The sequence below is a fragment of the Eulemur rufifrons genome, chromosome 16, assembly GCF_041146395.1.
Source record: "Eulemur rufifrons isolate Redbay chromosome 16, OSU_ERuf_1, whole genome shotgun sequence".
Lineage (NCBI taxonomy): Eukaryota > Metazoa > Chordata > Mammalia > Primates > Lemuridae > Eulemur > Eulemur rufifrons.
In genome coordinates, this window is record NC_090998.1 from 37886259 (window position 1) to 37904075 (window position 17817).

General features: G+C 41.9%; 1 protein-coding gene and 1 pseudogene across 1 annotated transcript; both read left to right on the plus strand.

The window, feature by feature from the left end:
- The first annotated feature begins 2293 nt into the window (after positions 1-2293).
- LOC138397202 (polyadenylate-binding protein-interacting protein 2 pseudogene) lies at positions 2294-2674 on the plus strand (annotated as a pseudogene).
- A 7568-nt stretch (positions 2675-10242) lies between these two features.
- Positions 10243-13575, plus strand: OR5BS1 (olfactory receptor family 5 subfamily BS member 1). The gene is made up of 2 exons (XM_069491859.1): positions 10243-11015; positions 13413-13575. Exons 1-2 carry the CDS (start codon positions 10243-10245, stop codon positions 13573-13575), a joined length of 936 nt encoding a protein of 311 aa, XP_069347960.1.
- Positions 13576-17817: the final 4242 nt, after the last annotated feature.

The window sequence follows — 17817 nt, forward strand, 5'->3', positions numbered from 1 at the left end:
CCAGAAACAGCAGAGCCTCCTTATAGTTACGATAACTACAAAGACTTACACCACCTATTTGTGCAGAGAAGACAAGATAAGTGATACCCCACCACAGATCGTGCCCAAGGACCCACTGAGCCTGTGCACAAGGCTGAAAGAATGACCAATATTAACCCCTAGCTCATTATAATACTAAAATCCCCACCCTGGGAGGGATTTGCCTGCCATTTTTTGATCATGGGATGTATGTACTAGCATGATTTCTCACTGGGCTTGTGTGCCCTGTACTCCTCCCTAAATATATAATGATGCTCACTCCCCTCATACATTAGTCATTTCACCTCCAGAAAAACCCTTGACCCTGTTGATCTGGGAGGCAGATTTGAGGCAGTCCATACCTCCTCCTCCCAGTAGCTGTATCTCCTGCAATAAATCCTTTCTTCCTTGGCAATCCTCATTGTCTCACTAATTGGCTTTCTGTGCAGCAACAGTGAACCTCCCTTGTGGGCTCACTAACCATTTTACTGGTAAAAGACCATGGACCATGACCTAGTTCTGCCCGGTTTTTACAGAGGATATGCACTGAGTGCCTTTGTGTTCTGAGTTTCACCTTTTGATGTGTAGAACCTAATTTTACTGCATTTTAATGTTGTCTCAACTCCCAAGTGGACATGGGATGTATGTAACATGTATGTTTGCTTATCATGCATGTGCATGACACCCTTTCATGAATTTTCATAGTTTCTCCTATAACATTAAATATGTATGTTTAGCCAGTCTGTTTAGCATAAAACTACTGTCCCATCCGTCTTCCCTTGATGTGCTCATTTTTGGTTTCTGCCAAAGGCTATGCTTCCCTGTTTGTTAGACTGGACACCGTGCAGGCTGCAACCCTTATAATAAATAAAGCTTTCCTTGCTAAATTTATGAATTGTGTGACTTTTTCAGTCAACACACTAAACAGAAGAATTAATTTTGAATGACATAATAAATTTTTTTCTCTTTATATCATTTGTATCATCTTATTTTTTGCAATCATAAATGTGATTTAAAACATAAAACAGGAAGGAAGGAAAGAGGGAAGTGTAGAGGCAAAGGGAACTTTCCCTCTGCCCTCTGAGGGTTTGATAATCTGAGTCTCTGGAATAAATTTGGCAGTAGACAGATTAACGGGAGAAAAAGCATGCAAATTTATTATGTCCCTATGCATGGAACCCTCACAAAATATGAAACTCAAAGAAGGGGCGGGTGGTTGAAACTTAAATATCAATTTGGGCTACAGAAAGAAATAGGGGCTTGAAAGTTACTGGAGAGTGGTATCAACAAGCTCTGGGATGGAGAGGGGAGAAATTGCACTTCAAACAAAAGTTGTCTTTTTATGTAGATAAAGTTTCTCAGTATCAGTCTGCATAAAAATAGGTGAAAAGTCTGTGTGAGTGTGCTTGGAGACCTTTAGTCTCCTCTGCTGAGATATGAGTTAATCTCCTTTGAGTACTGTAGATTCCAGGGGGGAGGATAAGGAGGATCTTCCTTCAGTCAAATAAAAGAAGCTTCAAAGAAAGCTCCTCCCTGCACTTTGGAAGAGTTGGAGGAGGGGTAATGTCAGAGAGACCTTGGTTCTGAGGCTGCTTCTCTAATTCAAAGTACTCAATATGTCAAAGTGCCATACTTGGGGTATCATTTTCTTTGTTTTGTTTTTTGGTTTTTTGGGTTTTTTTGTTTGTTTGTTTGAGACAGAGTCTCACTCTGTTGCCCTGGTAGAGTGCAGTGGTGTCATCATAGCTCATAGCTCATTACAATCTCAAACTCCTGGGCTCAAGTGATCCTCCTGCCTCAGTCTTCTGCCTCAGTCCTCAAGTAGCTGGGACTATAGGCATGCACCACCACACCCGGCTGATTTTTCTATTTTAGTAGAGACAGGGTCTCACTTTTGCTTAAGCTGGTCTCGAACTTCCAAGCTCAAGCGATCCTCCCGCCTCAGCCTCCCAGAGTGGTAAGATTGCAAGTGTGAGACACCACGCCTGGCCTGGGGTATCATTTTCTGTGCCCCAACAGAAGGAAGAGAGAAAGGAAGGAAAGGAGGGACAGAGGGAAGATAGTGCAAGCTTTAGAACTAGGATACCTTGGAACACTATGTTTTCATCTTTAGATACTATTGGTCACCCACCCTGGAAAAGTGAGGCAATAGGAGAAGCACGTATCAAGGCAGGGGAGTGGTACTGCCTGTGGAGATCCACAAAGGTTGACAGGATCATTGGTTGCCATCCCCCCAGTGGTATAGTGGGTTAAAAAATGACAGCTATTATCAATCATGAAAGATTCAAGTTGCAGCAATACTAGCTCAAGCATTATCAATGAAGATGTGATTATTAACATTCATTCTTGTGAAGATGACAACCCATTTACAGAGTAAATGTGGGTGGAAAATGAAGATGAATTCAACAGACAAAAAAGAAAGGAGTTACAGGAAGAAGAATTTATTGAATGCTCTTTCTAAGAAATGCTGAAAGAGGAAGAACAAGAGTGTTTTATTCCAGCTCGAGATTTCCCATGAACTATGGACCAAATCCAAATCCAATTTAATGATCTTATTGTCAGTGATGACTCTTCTCTAGAAGGTCTTGTGGTCAAAAACAATCTGAATCCAAATGCAAGGAAGTTTTTTCTCGGGGTGAAATACTAAAATATTTGAGTAGATGGGGCCCTCTTTTGGTGGAAGATTTGGATTGTCTTTTTTGAGACAAAAGGATTCCTTAGGGTTAATGAAAACTCGTTAATGTCTAAAATTTTTTTAAAATGAGCACATTTAAATTAATTTCTAATTGTTAAGCAGATCTCTCAATTCAGACTTAAAATTGTGTTTGTCCCCATCAAAAAGACTTCTCTTTTTTTGGAGGAAGGCCTGTTAGTTAATTTGAAATAATTTATTATAGACAAGTATGTCTTTGGTTACTGAGGTTAGAAGATCAGATCAGATGAGATCTAGTCCTGGTTTTTATGGTATGTTATCATGTTAGAAACGTTAAATTCACGGAGACATACAGAGAAAACACCATGTGAAGACAGAGATCAGAGTAATGAATCTGAAAGTCAAAGAACGACAAGAATTGCCAGCAACCCTGGAAGCTAACAGAAGAACATGGAACACATTCTCCCTCAGAGCCTTCAGAAGGAATCAACACCTTGATTTCAGACTTCTAGCCTCCAGGACCATGAGAAAATAAGTTTCTGTTGTTTTAAGCCTATACATATTCCTGCTGCTAATATTACATCTGAGGTAGTATGTGATTTGAGAATTGCCTCTTATTCTAAGGAGTCGCTACATCATAGCTATGCCTGTGTGAAATCTAACATATGACCAACTCATAATCCAATTAACAAAGAGATTATAACATTATGATTTGAGTAGTGCTTCTCCTTGCTTTGTTAACAATCACAACAATAGCCTGCTGCACAACTTTTCTTTTAACAAAGCTAGAACAGTTGTGGCTTCTTAAACTTTATATTTGGGTAACTTAAGCTGCTATACATGTTCGGTGTGAATAGTGTTTAAGTTGAAAATATTATAGCAAGAGGAACACTGGAAAATATACTAACACATGGAAATTAAACAACATGCTTCTGAATGATGAGTAGGTCAATGAAGAGATTAAGAAAGAAATTTAAAAATTTCTTGAAACAAATGAAAATGAAAACAGAACATATCAAAAGCAATGAGAGCTCATGCCTGTAATCCTAGCACTCTGGGAGGCCGAGGCAGGCGGATCCTTTGAGCTCAGGAGATTGAGACCAGCCTAAGCAAGAGCGAGACCCTGTCTCTACTAAAAATAGAAAGAAATTATATGGACAGCTAAAAATACATATAGAAAAATTAGCCGGGCATGGTGGCACATGCCTGTAGTCCCAGCTACTCAGGAGGCTGAGGCAGGAGGATTGCTTGAGCCCAGGAGTTTGAGGTTGCTGTGAGCTAGGCTGACGCCGTGGCACTCTAGCCCGGGCAACAGAGTGAGACTCTGTCTCAAAAAAAAAAAAAAAAAAATCAATGGGATACAGAAAAAGTAGTAAAAAGAGGAAAATTTATAGTGATAAGTGCCTACATCTAAAAAGTATAAAAGCTTCAAATAAACAATCTAATGATGCATCTCAAAGAACTAGAAAAACAAGAGCAAACCAAACCCAAAATTAGTAGAGGAAACAAAATAAAGATCAAAGCAGAAATAAATGAAATTGAAACAAAAAAATATAAAAGATCAAGAAATGAAAGTTGATTTTTTGAAAAGATAAACAATTTTTTTTGAAACAGAGTCTCGTTCTGTTGCTCAGGCTAGAGTGAGTGCCATGGCATCAGCCTAACTCACGGCAACCTCAAACTCCTGGGCTCAAGCGATCCTCCCAAGTAGCTGGGACTATAGGCATGCACCACCACACCCAGCTAATTTCTTTCTATTTTTAGTAGAGATAGGGTCTCGCTCTTGCTCAGGCTGGTCTCAAACTCCTGAGCTCAAGCAATCCTCCTATCTCACCCTCCCAGGGTTCTATGATTACAGATGTGAGCCACCTCACTTGGCCCTTTTTTTTGTTTTTTTTTTTTTTGAGACAGAGTCTCACTCTGTTGCCCAGGCTAGAGTGAGTGCCGTGGCATCAGCCTAGCTCACAGCAACCTCAAACTCCTGAGCTCAAGCGATCCTCCTGTCTCAGCCTCCCGAGTAGCTGGGACTACAGGCATGCACCACCATGCCCGGCTAATTTTTTCTATATATATTTTTAGCTGTCCATATAATTTCTTTCTATTTTTAGTAGAGGTGGGGTCTCGCTCTTGCTCAGGCTGGTCTCCAACTCCTGAGCTCAAACAATCCACCCACCTCGGCCTCCCAGAGTGCTAGGATTACAGGCGTGAGCCACCTCGCCCGGCCTAACCTGGCCCTTTTTAAAAATGTTTTTTATGAAAGGGGGGTTGTGAGGAGGGGTACTCAGTTTCCTTATTTTGTTGTTGTTGAGACAGAGTCTTGCTCTATCACCCTGGGTAGAGTACAGTGGCATCATCGTAGCTCATTGCAACCTCCAACTCCTGGGCTCAAGCAATCCTTCTGCCTCCAAGATAAACAATTGACATACCATTAGCCAGACTAACTAAGAAAAAAAGGGGGAGGGACCCAAATAAATAAAAACAGAGATGAAAAAGGAGGCATTACAACTGATACAGCAGAAATCCAAAGGATCATTATAGACTATCATAAGCAACTATATGCCAATAAATTGGAAAACCTAGAAGAAATGGATAAATTGCTAGACACAAACAACCTACCCTGATTAACCAGGAAGAAATCCAAAACATGAGCAAACCAATAATAGGTAATGAGATAGAAGCAGTAATAAAAATCTCCTATCAAAGAAAAACCCAGGACCCGATGACTTCACTGCTAAATTCTACCAAGCATTCAAAGATCTAACACCAATCCTACTTAAACTATTCCAAAAAAAGCAAAGAAGAGAGAGAATACTCCCAAACTCATTCTATGAAGCCAGTATCACCCCAATACCAAAACCAGATAAAGACACAACCAAAAAAGAAAACTATAGGCCAATATCTCTGATGAACATATGTGCAAAAATTCTCAAAAAAATATAAGCAAACTAAATTTAACAACACATGAAAAAGATTATGTTCATCATGATCAAGTGGAATTCATCCCAAGGATGCAAGTATGTTTCAACATATGCAAATCAATCAATATTATACATCATATCAACAGAACAAAGGACAAAAACCATATGGTCATTTCAACTGATGCTGAAAAAGTATACAATAAAATTCAACAACCCTTCATAATTAAAAAAAAAAACCTCTCAAAAAAATTGGTTATAGAAGGAACTTACCAACACAGTAAAAGCTATATATGAAAGACTCACAGCAGTTATCATATTGAATGGGAAAAACTGAAAGCTTTTCCTCTAAGATCTGGAACAAGATAAGGATGTCCACTTTCACCACTGTTATTCAACATAGTACTGAAAGTTCTAGCTAGAGCAACAGACAAGAGAAAGAAATAAAGAGCATCCAAATTGGAAAGGAATAAGTCAAATTATCCTTGTTTGCAGCCAGTACAATCTTCTATCTTGAAAAACCTAAATACTCTACAAAAAAATTATTAGAACTCATAATCAAATTTAGTAAAGTTGCAGGATACAAAATCAACACACAAAAATCAGTAGCATTTCTATATGCCAACAGTAATCAATCTGAAAAAGAAACCAAGAAAGTAATCCCATTTATAATAGCTACAAATAAAATAAAATAAAATAAAATACCAAAGAATAAACTACAGAGCTGTAGTAAACAAAACAGCATGGTACTCTGGCATATAGACAACTGGGACAGAAAAGAGAACCCAGAAATAAATCCAAACATCTATAGTGAACTTATATTTGACAAAGATGCCAAGAACATATAGTAGTGGGGAAAGGACAGTCTCTTCAATAAATAGCGTTAGGAAAACTGGATATCCACATGCAGAAGAATGAAACTAGATCCTTATCTCTTGCCATATATAAAAATCAAATCAAAATGGATTAAAGACTTAAACCTGGCCGGGCGCGGTGGCTCACGCCTGTAATCCTAGCACTCTGGGAGGCCGAGGCGGGTGGATCGCTGGAGGTCAGGAGTTCGAGACCAGCCTGAGCAAGAGCGAGACCCCGTCTCTACTAAAAATAGAAAGAAATTATATGGACAACTAAAATATATATATACAAAAAAATTAGCCGGGCATGGTGGCACATGCCTGTAGTCCCAGCTACTCGGGAGGCTGAGGCAGGAGGATCGCTTAAGCCCAGGAGTTTGAGGTTGCTGTGAGCTAGGCTGACGCCACGGCACTCACTCTAGCCCGGGCAACAGAGTGAGACTCTGTCTCAAAAAAAAAAAAAAAAAAGACTTAAACCTAAGACCTGAAACTATAAAACCACTAAAAGCAAACTTTGGGAAAATGCTTCAGGACATTGGTCTGGCCAAGGACTTCTTGAGTAATATTCCCAAAGTACAGGCAACCAAAACAAAATTAGACAAATGGGATCCCATCAAGCTAAAAAGCTATGGCACAGCAAAGGAAACAATCAACAAAGTGAAGAGACAACCCACAGAATGGGAGAAAATATTTGCAAACTACCCATCTAACAGGGGATTAATAACTAGAATATATAAGACGCTCCAACATCTCAATAGGAAAAATCAAATAATCCAATTCAAAAATGGGCAAAGAATCTGAATAGACATTCCTCAAAATACAACATACAAACGGCCAACAAGTATGTGAAAAAATGCTCAACATTATTAGTTATCAGAGAAATGCAAATCAAAACTACAATCAGATATCATCTCAACCCAGTTGAAATGGCTTTTATCAAAAAGACAGGCAAAAACAAATGCTGGTGAGGATGTAGAGAAAGGGGAACTCTCATACACTGTTGGTGGGAATGTAAATTAGTTCAACCATGATGAAGAACAGTATGGAGGTTCCTCAAAAAACTAAAAACAGCACTAGCATATGACCCAGCAATCCCACTGCTGGGTATATATCCAAAGGAAGGGAAACCAGCATATAGAAAAGATATCTACACTCCCATGTTTATTGCAGCACTGTTCACAATAGCCAAGATTTGTAATCAACCTAAGTGTCCATAAACAGAAGACTGGATAAAGAAATTATGGTGTATAGGGACATAAAAAAATGTGGTATATATACACAATGGAATATTATATAGCCACAAAGAAGAATGAAATCCTGTCATTTGCAACAACATGGATGGAACTGGAGGACATTATGTTAAGTGAAATAAGCCAACCACAGTAAGACCAATCTTTCATGTTCTCACTCATATGTGGGAGCTAAATATTAAAAGCAATTCATCTCATGGAGACAGAGAGTAGAATGATGGTTACCAGATGCTGGGAAGGCTAGCAGGGAGAGGGGGATAAAGCAGGGATCTTTAATGTGTGCAAAAATATAGTTAGTTAAGTAGAATGAACAATATTTGATAGCACAACTGAAGTGACTATAATCAACAATAAGTTAGGTTATACTTTAAAATAACTGAAAGAATCAAATTGGAATGTTCCTAACACAAAGAAATGATAAATGTCTGAGGTGATGGATACCCCAATTACCCTGATTTGATTAATTCACATTGTATGCCTGCATCAAAACTTCACATGTACCCTATGAAGATATACAACTATTATGTACCTATATAATTAAAAATAGAAATAATTTCTTTAAAGAAAATATTGGACTGGGCACAATGGCTCATGCCTGTAATCTTTGCACTTTGGGAGGCTGAGGCAGGAGGATTGCTTGAAGTCAGGAGTTTGAGACCAGCCTGAGCAACATAGTGAGACCCCATCTCTATAAAAAAATAGAAAAATTAGCCTGACATGGTGGTGTGCACCTGCAGTCCCAGCTACTCGGGAGGCTGAGGCAGGAGGATCACTTGAGCTGAGGACTTTGAGGTCACAGTGAGCTATGATGACACCACTGCACTCTAGCCCTGGTGACAGAGTGAGACCCTGTCTCAAAAAATAAAATAAAATATTGTAAAAAAAAAAAACACACACACACACATTTTTTCCAAAATACTTTTTTACACAGAAGTAGAACTGGAAAAAAAAAAAAAAGAAATATTGGTCACCCTAGGGTCTCTTGATGACTCAAGCCACTGAAACAAGATTGATACAGGGGAGGAGTAGTTGGCCCTGGAGAACCCATTCGGAATCAGAACAGGCCTCCTGCTTCAGGGCCTCTCCAGCGACCTCCCTCACTCTCTAAGGTCTAGAGCTGAGATGAAGTCCCTCTTGCCATTGTTAATTGGGAGGCAGAATCAAGAAGTCTTCCCCTTGGACAGAAAGACTATAGAGATATTTCCTTGCTCAGAAGTTTCACCCTTGAATTCTCTAAGGGAAGAACAAAGATGAAGGAAGCCCACAGAGCCCTAATCATATCTGTGGCTCTTGTTCCAGTGTTAGAAATGGTGTCATACAGGTATCCTCCACTGAGAGCATCTGATGTTGGTCTCAAGAGCTCAGGCGAATACAAATCTCCTTCACATTCAAATCCCTTTACTCCTAAAGCTATCCACTCTGACAACCCACAAGGGTACAAGTCACGAAGAGAGATCAAATTCTCACTTATGACCTCCCTGAGTTAGCCATCAATGGGGAGGGGCTAGCTAGTTTACCTTCCTCTGGTCTAGACTAAACCCTATAACTGCCCATTTTACCAGGTGTTCTTTTTTTCTCCTCCCTATTTTTGGCTTTTAATGTCCAAGAAGATGCACAGAAGATGGTCCAAATTTGACTTGGCTTTATTCAAATCCACTGGTAGCAATTCAGAAAATAGCCCAGTCTTTGTGGACTCTCATGTTAAGTTCTGAGATTGCAGTGAAAACTGTAGACATCATAGATTCACAGAAACCCTGGAATGGGAAGGCTTTGGAATGACTGAAATACACAGCCCTCACCTCCATTGGAGAACTTCCCCCTACGTGGCTTCCATAAAACCAGCACACTTATGAGCCACTTCTGCTTAGGTTGACACACGAAGGAGAAGAGGTTTCTATTCAGTACCAGAGACGTCCAAGGAAGACTGTTTCCCCATCTTTACAATTTCTAAGTTGGAATGGACTTTAGAAACCATCTAATTTTCCCAGACTGATTTTTTGTTTGTTTGTTTTGATTCTGTTCTGGTTTTTTGAGAAACTCAAGTGACTTGCTCACAAGCTTACAGTGGCAAAGAAAGGACTTGTGCCATCCTCAGGTGTCACAATACCTCCGTCAATCACTGGGACACTCATAGTCTGTCAGCCAGACGGTCAACCAAAACATTTATTGCTTACTGACCACATCAGTCGGCCCTCCTGTGGTTGCACTCAGTTCCTTTGGAACTGGAAAATAGCACTTCTCAGTGCTCTGGGATCCCCAGCTCCCGTCCTTTCCTTCTCCAGTCTGAATAATCCCTGTGCTCTGCTCTTTGCTTTCTAGGTCTGCTTCTCTAAACTTTCTCCCCACCTTCTCCACCGTGGCTGTTACTGTCCTGAGCTGGGGAGGGCTGCTGCGGTCTGACATGGCAAGGCTGCCGCTGCTACATAATCTGTCCTGGGTCTGCCCTGAAGCTTTACTCGCAGTGCCTCATCCCCAAGCAGGCTCTGCAAGTGCCGAGCCATCTGCACATCCTCTTTAGTTCTTGTCCCTCCGAAGGGAAACTTGAATGCTCCATGGAAGTCAGCAACATAACCACAGTCACTGCGTTTGTTCTCCTAGGACTATCCAACAACCCCCAAACCCAGGCTCTGCTCTTTGTGCTGTTCCTGGTGGTTTACCTCTTGACCCTCCTGGGGAACCTGCTGATGCTGCTGGTGATTAGTACCGATTCCCACCTCCACACCCCCATGTACTTCTTCCTGAGACACCTCTCCTTCCTGGACGCCTTCTATTCCTCAGTCATCGTGCCTAAACTGCTACAGAACCTTCTTTCTAAGTGGAACACTATATCCCTCCTCGAGTGTTTCAGCCAGATCTCCCTGGTCATATTTTCCGGGGCCACTGAAGCCTGCCTCCTCTCTGTCATGGCCTATGACAGGTTTCAGGCTGTGTGCCACCCACTGTTGTATGTGGTGGCTATGAACAGGAGGGTGTGTGCTGGCCTGGTAGGGGCCTCCTGGGCCATAGGAATGGGGACTGGCCTAATTAACACCCTGCTCCTGGCTCAGCAGCACTTCTGTGGCCCCAACCTTGTCCTCAGTTTTGCCTGTGAGCTTCCTCCAGTGCTCTTGCTGGCCTGTTCTGACCCCCACGCTAGCATCGCCTCCATCCTGACCACCATGGCAGTCCTGGGCCTGGGCACCCTTGTCCTGTTGCTGGGCTCCTACAGCCACATCATCATGACAGCCTTGAGGATCAACTCTGCCACGGGTCGGAGCAAGATCTTCTCCACCTGCTCTTCTCATTTCCTGGTAGTCGCCATCTTTTATGGTTCAGGACTTTTCAGGTAAGCCATACTGTACCACCTGAATGTAAACGCTGGGTATTCCTTATACTACAGTGGCCTTGGTCTGTAGAGCAGAGCATTGCAAAGCAGCAAGAAATGCAAAAGGCCTAGGCTCTAGTGCCAGCTCTGCTGTGGACTTGTGTGTGAATTGTAAAGAATCCATTTTCTTTATTTATTTACTTATTTATTTATTTTTGGAGACAGAGTCTCGCTTTTTTTGCCCTGGCTAGAGTACCGTGGCATCAGCCTAGCCCACAGCAATCTCAAACTCCTGGGCTCAAGCAATCCTTCTGCTTCCGCCTCCTGAGTAGCTGGGACTACAGGCATGCACCACCATGCCCAGCTAATTTTTTCTGTATATTTTTAGTTGTCCAGATAATTTCTTTCTTTCTTTTTCTTTCTTTCTTTTTTTTTTTTTTTTAGTAGAGACGGGGTCTCGCTCTTGCCCAGTCTGGTCCTGAACTCCTGACCTCTAGCGATCCTCCCACCTTGGCCTCCCAGAGTGCTAGTATTACAGGCATGAGCCACCTTGCCCGGCATCCATTTTCTTTCTAAGGCCTAAATTGTCCATTCTGAAAAATGAGCTTAGACAAAGATTTTCCTGCTTTATTAACCTATGATTTGGCAGTTCTCAAAAAAAAATCAGAAAGCTTTTGGTAGATTTTTATTTAGATGCTAGACACAAAAAATAAAACCTATCCGTGAAACAGATGCCATCTTTCTTTCCTACTAGAAGATGATGTCCCCAAAGTTTGTTTGTGTTACAGCTATTTATTAGGCACCTAATATACACCAGCTACTTTACATGGTCAGGCTCAATTTTAGTATCCATCACACTGTAAGAGAGGTATTATTAACCCAATTTCAGGTAAAGAGCCTGAGTTTTGGGAGTAACCAGATAATTTCTTGACAGTCACAGCACAAGCTGGTAATGGAGCCATAAGTTGAACCAAGATTCATGCTCTTTCCTACCATGCTTCTCTCAAACATGAGCACCTCTAGCTGAGGAGTCCTCCCTCAGTAGGAGACAAAATAACTCGTGTCTGTGCTTTCTACTAGTGAACCAAAGGAAGGTGGATTTGCACAAATTGCTCGATGCTTTTCTCACCTGCTTGTGATTTGGAGAGAAGTCAGGGGGTGGAAATGGATAATAAGGAACAGTCCAGGAGAACTCACCTGAGCTGTGGACAAACCTCTTCATCTCCCTCTGTCTCAGTTTCCTCATGCACCATAAGGGGCGTAATTACCTACTTCACAGAAATGTCAGGAAGGATAAATTCGATGATAAAAAATAGTCTGGATGCAGTGGCTCACACCTGTAATCCCAGCACTTTGGGAGGGCAAGGTAGGAGGATTGCCTGCTCACGGGAGTTCGAGACTGAGCAACACAGTGAGACCCCATCTCCACAAAAAATAAGAGAAATTAGCCCAGCATGGTGGCATGCACCTGTAGTCCCAGCTACTCGGGAAGCTGAGACAGGAGGATTGCTCAAGCCCAAGAGTCCAGGGTTACATAGAGCTATGATTGTGCCACTGCACTTGAGCCTGGGCAACAGAGGGAGACCCTGCCTCTAAGAAAAAGGAACGGCTATCTTTTACAACCAAACACACCAGAACCCTCAAGGAACATTCTTGGAATAGTCTATACTTATTCCAATGGTGATGGTGCCATTGCAAAATATAATAATAAAAACAGTGCTTATTTGAAAAGTACTCCCAGTGGTACTTAGCAAAATTTTAATCTTGTTTTAGAATTGTCTTGTGATCAAAATGTTTTCATCTCCCACTTTACCAGTTTGGGCTTATTTTCCAAATCAAAGAAAAATGCAACTAAAAGGACAAATGTTTGTTCCCTAAGCATTATAGAATTAATATGCTATGATTCTGAGGGTAATTCCAAGAGCCATAAATGTCAGAAGCAATCACAGAATTTTGGACTAAGCATATAATTTTATAAGAACAGTCATCACAAGATGAGAACATAGCGTGTTTGTACTGTTGTGTATATAGAGAAAAAAGAGAAAAACTCCTCAGATTATCATCATAACTATTCAGGAACAATGCTTTGAAGAGTATGAAGTTCTATGGAAATGCATGAAATTATTATTAGTTCTAACCTGCAGCCCTTGATATGCCACAGAACTTTCTTTTTCCTCAGGGCAGCTCCTATAACTTTCTGTGTGAGATCACTCATGTTTGGAGGCATGTGAAGGCAGAAATGACGGACTTTTCACAAATCATACAGTCATTTCTAGATGCCACCATCAGAGATAATCAATTCAGCTCTGACGACCCCCTTTGCAGAGTCTTTGCAGGGATGGGATGGACCGTTGCTGCCAACAGCATTGTCGTCATTGTCATTATCTCAGTTTGCCTCTTTGTGCAATTCCTTTCAAGGTACATGACTCCAACATCTGGCTCAGCCCTGGAGCAAGTGCTATCTTTGCAGTACAGTGTGGTGACCCCAATGCTAAATCCCCTCATCTACAGTCTAAAGAACCAGGAGGTAAAGACAGCTCTGAAGAGGATGCTGGCCAGGAAGCCCAGGCTTACGTTCTAACCCAGGCTCTCCTGCCTCGCCAGGAGGAAATGTTATGGGGAGAAGAGGCAGGAAAAGCTATCAGCACTCAGCTCAAGATCTGCATCCATCCCTTTCCACAACAGAGGCCTTAACTTCTCTGCCTCCAGGGCCCTGCTCCCTTCCAAGAGACAGGGGGAAACTTCCACAGAGCCAGTGATACCCCTCCTCCAGGGGCCAAGTCACTCCACAAGAAAATCTCGAGGGCTTCACTGGCCATTTCTACGGCTATTAACTTTCCCTCTCATTTCTTGACTTTTTTACCCTTCCTCTTTCTGCCTCTCCTTCTCTCTTTTACTTTTGTCTGTGCACAAAACATAAATCAACCTACCAGACCACTAACAAATATCTCGCTGCATTCTGAGACAGTCTCATCTTAGCACTGTGAGACCCAACTCCTGCTTTGTTCCCATCCCGAAGGACCCTGGAAAGATGTACATCTTCATAATACCTTGGAAAGAAATAAAATAAAATAAATGTGTCTATTGTTTTCATCCTTAACAAGTAGCACCTAAAGTAGAGCCTAGCAAATAGCAAATCCTCAATAGTCATTTTTTGGCAAATTAAGAAACATATGAAAGAATGAATGTGGATCCATCTGAAGAGTCTTTTCTCATGTGTGATCCTAGGAAATGGGAGGAGGTGAGTATTCCCCTTTAAAGTATGAGGGTCTCAAGAGCAAAACCTCTGTCTAATAGCTTCTGTATCCCAGGTGTCTAGTAAATCCTGTCATCTAATAGTTAGATAAATGAAGAAAAAAATGAGAGAAAGAGAAGGGGAAGGCGGGAAGGAACATATGAAAAAGAATATTGAATTTTATCTAATAAAATTTCTGCCTTCATAACAAGATAGATGCGAGAGGAAAGCAGCAAGGAAGAGAAATCAGGAAGGAAGAAAGAAAGAGACTCCATGTTGTTGGGCTCCATCCCGAGTCCTTCTCACACAGAGCTCAGTGAATGGTCTGCACGCTGACAGCCCCCGCCCAGAACCTCCCCGCCTCCCACCTTAGCCTGGACCACTTCTGGTCACCACCCTGGCTCGGGACCTTCTTCCAGGCCCAGAGGAGAGAGAAGGAGTTGGAGAAAGCTGAACAGATGCTCTGCCATCCCACCTCCTATTCAGCTCCCAAGAAAGTTTTGGGGAAGAGAATAGCCGTTTCTTGTCCTGCTTCTACCCAAAGGCCAAGATTTGCACCTATCAAGACCACTTCCATGCCGAAAGAAAAAAAAAAAAAAAAGATGGTAACTATGTGACGTGATGGATATGGTAATTAGCTTGATTGTAGTGCTCAGTTCAATGTATACATGTATCAAAACATCAAGTTGTGGCTGGGTGCCGTGGCTCACACCTGTAATCCTAGCACCCCGGGAGGCCGAGGCAGGAGGATGGCTCGAGGTCAGGAGTTCAGACCAGCCTGAGCAAGAGCAAGACCCCGTCTCTACTAAAAAATAGAAAGAAATTAACTGGACAACTAAAAATATATAGAAAAAATTAGCCGGGCATGGTGGCGCATGCCTGTAGTCCCAGCTACTTGGGAGGCTGAGGCGGAAAGATCGCTTGAGCCCAGGAGCTTGAGGTTGCTGTGAGCTAGGCTGAGACCACGGCACTCTAGCTCGGGCAACAGAGCAAGACTCTGTCTCAAAAAAAAAAAAAAAAAATCAAGTTGCACACCTTAAATATATACCATTTTTATTTGTAAAAAAGAAGGAGGAGGGGAAGGAGACAATGAAGACTACTGGTGACTCTGTATGTCATAAAGATGATCCAGCCATATTTGGCTGGCTAAAGGAGGCTATTTACTTATTTATTTATTTTCTCAAGAGACTTCATAATTCAATGGACACCATATTAAACACTGAAATAAAATAAACGTATAAACCAGAAGGGGAAAAAGTAAGTACAGACTAGGAACAAGAGAGAATTTGCCTAAAAATTCCAAAGAACACAGCATTTGCTTATTTGTTTTAGTTCATGTGTCATTTTACAACTGAACACACTAAAATCGAACTGAGTAAAAGCACATACAAACTGCTCCATAGTACTGGTTTATGGTAGGTATCTAGAAACATTTGTATTGTAAGCCACTGTAATAATAAATGAATGAATATGCTTTTTTAAAAAAAGACTGCTTGTATGCCAGCTCCCTGGCTTCTATCTGTTCTTGATCTTCTGACCCTCAGGCTTGGATCTTGTCTACAAATAAATCTCTTATTGTCAGTTTCGTTCAGCAAAGGTTCCTGAAGATCACCTCCTTATATATGGGTGTACATGGCCTCACAGGTGAACTTTTCTGATCTCTGTAGGATGAAGGCCAGAGGAGGTGTGGGCCATGTAACCCAGCCCTAACTTTAGTTGTGTTTCTGCTCTAGCCACTTGAGGGAGCTGGTCCCTCATATTTTCTATAGCATGTGGCTTTCGGAAGGTGGAGCTGAGGCAGGTTAATAGGTAAGAAATAGATGTGTGAGTTGGGTGGGAAGAATGGCCACATAACTCCGCCCTCTCTCACATACTTCATACACAGGGTTTACTTCTGAAACCCTCAAGACTTGGGGGAAAGTTTTTTGTCTCATAATTAGGACAGGAACAATATGCAATATCCCTGGGAGATGCATCACATTGTATTGTAATTCAACTAAAATGATGTGACTAATACCAAGTTATTTCCTGAGAGTTTGTTTTCATTAGATATAGGGAGGAGAGATGGCCTCCCCACCCTTTGTCTAGCCCTACAGGTTCCCTAAACATGGGGGCTTCATTTGAGAGCCAATCATTTCTGAGACAAGGGAAGAATAGTCTGACTGTCTAAGGCCCAAGAGGGTACTGGAGTGAGAAGAGTGGAATTAGCAGTATTGGACATCTTAGGAAGGAAAGGAAGCCAGAAAGAAGATGAAAATATCATCCCCCACTAATTCAGAAATGTGGCGAATTAAAGTGTAATCTTGAAAAGCCGGATTGTCGCAGCAGGAAGGGATCTCAGAAGACATTCCAGACCAAAACCTTCACTTCAAGATGAGGAGATTGAGGCACAGAAAACGGAGATGACCTGCCCAGGTTCAGACTGTCAATGAGTAGCAGACATAGACTTTGGGACCCAAATCTCCTGATTATTCTTCTTTCACAAATCCCATCGTCATTAGAATAAGTAAAATTCTACAAGCATCCTCCTCAAAAACAAGCAAAGAGCAAGAAGAAATAATAGAGTGGAAGGTTCAAATCAAAATATTCCAGGTCCTCAGATTCATCATAATCACTGAGCTGACTGTAAGGGTCCCTGTTCTACCTCTGGCTCCCAGAGAAAAAGAGAGGGTTCGTTTCACAGCTCTTCACGAAGGATAAGAAATCCCTCAAAGCCTTCAAGGCACCCATTTCAGATTCTTGGGTCCCCATCCATGCTGTCCTTTTCCCACCCCACATCTCTACCTGCCAGAATCCCACCCATACTTCAACACCAGCTTAAATGCCTCCTTTCTTGATCATTTTTCTAACATCCCCTCCCAATATAAATTAGTCTTCCTTTTGTGAATGCCCAGGGCACATTTCTAACCTCTCTTATGATGCTTGTAGCACTATTTCTTGCATTATAACTATTTTCTTTTTTTTTGAGACAGAGTCTCACTCTGTTGCCCGGGCTAGAGTGCCATGGCGTCAGCCTAGCTCACAGCAACCTCAAACTCCTGGGCTCAAGTGATCCTCCTGCCTCAGCCTCCAGGTAGCTGGGACTACAGGCATGTGCCACCATGCCCGGCTAATTTTTTAATATATGTATTTTTAGTTGTCCAGCTAATTTCTTTCTATTTTTTAGTAGAGACAGGGTCTCGCTCTTGCTCAGGCTAGTCTTGAACCCCTGAGCTCAAAGGATCCGCCTGCCTTGGCCTCCCAGAGAGCTAGGATTACAGGCGAGAGCCACCGCACCCAGCCCCTTTATAGTTCTTTGACTATACAAGGTGATCAATAAAGTTTGTTGAATTGGTACAGAAAGTAACCCACATCTTTCTGTTGCAAGTTCAGCCTGCTCCTTCTTCTTCAGTAGAGACAGAAGGTGGTTACAACCTATAGCTTCAGTGTTTACCCATTCACCCTTCTTCCTCCCCTTCCTCCAGGAAGAAAATAAAGCCAGTGACTTCAAATCAGGCCCTTTATTGAGAACACAGGTGGAATCTATTGCTGTAGTGAAAGTGCCATCAGGGGCACTAATCAAAGGTCTGAAGTCCAGGGCACCAGTCA

Excerpts from the sequence above, each read along its gene's own strand:
- OR5BS1 (XM_069491859.1), top strand. The coding sequence starts at position 10,243 with ATGGAAGTCAGCAACATAACCACAGTCACTGCGTTTGTTCTCCTAGGA. Across the intron at positions 11,016-13,412 it reads TATGGTTCAGGACTTTTCAG|GTACATGACTCCAACATCTG; the intron begins GTAAGCCATACT and ends ATTCCTTTCAAG.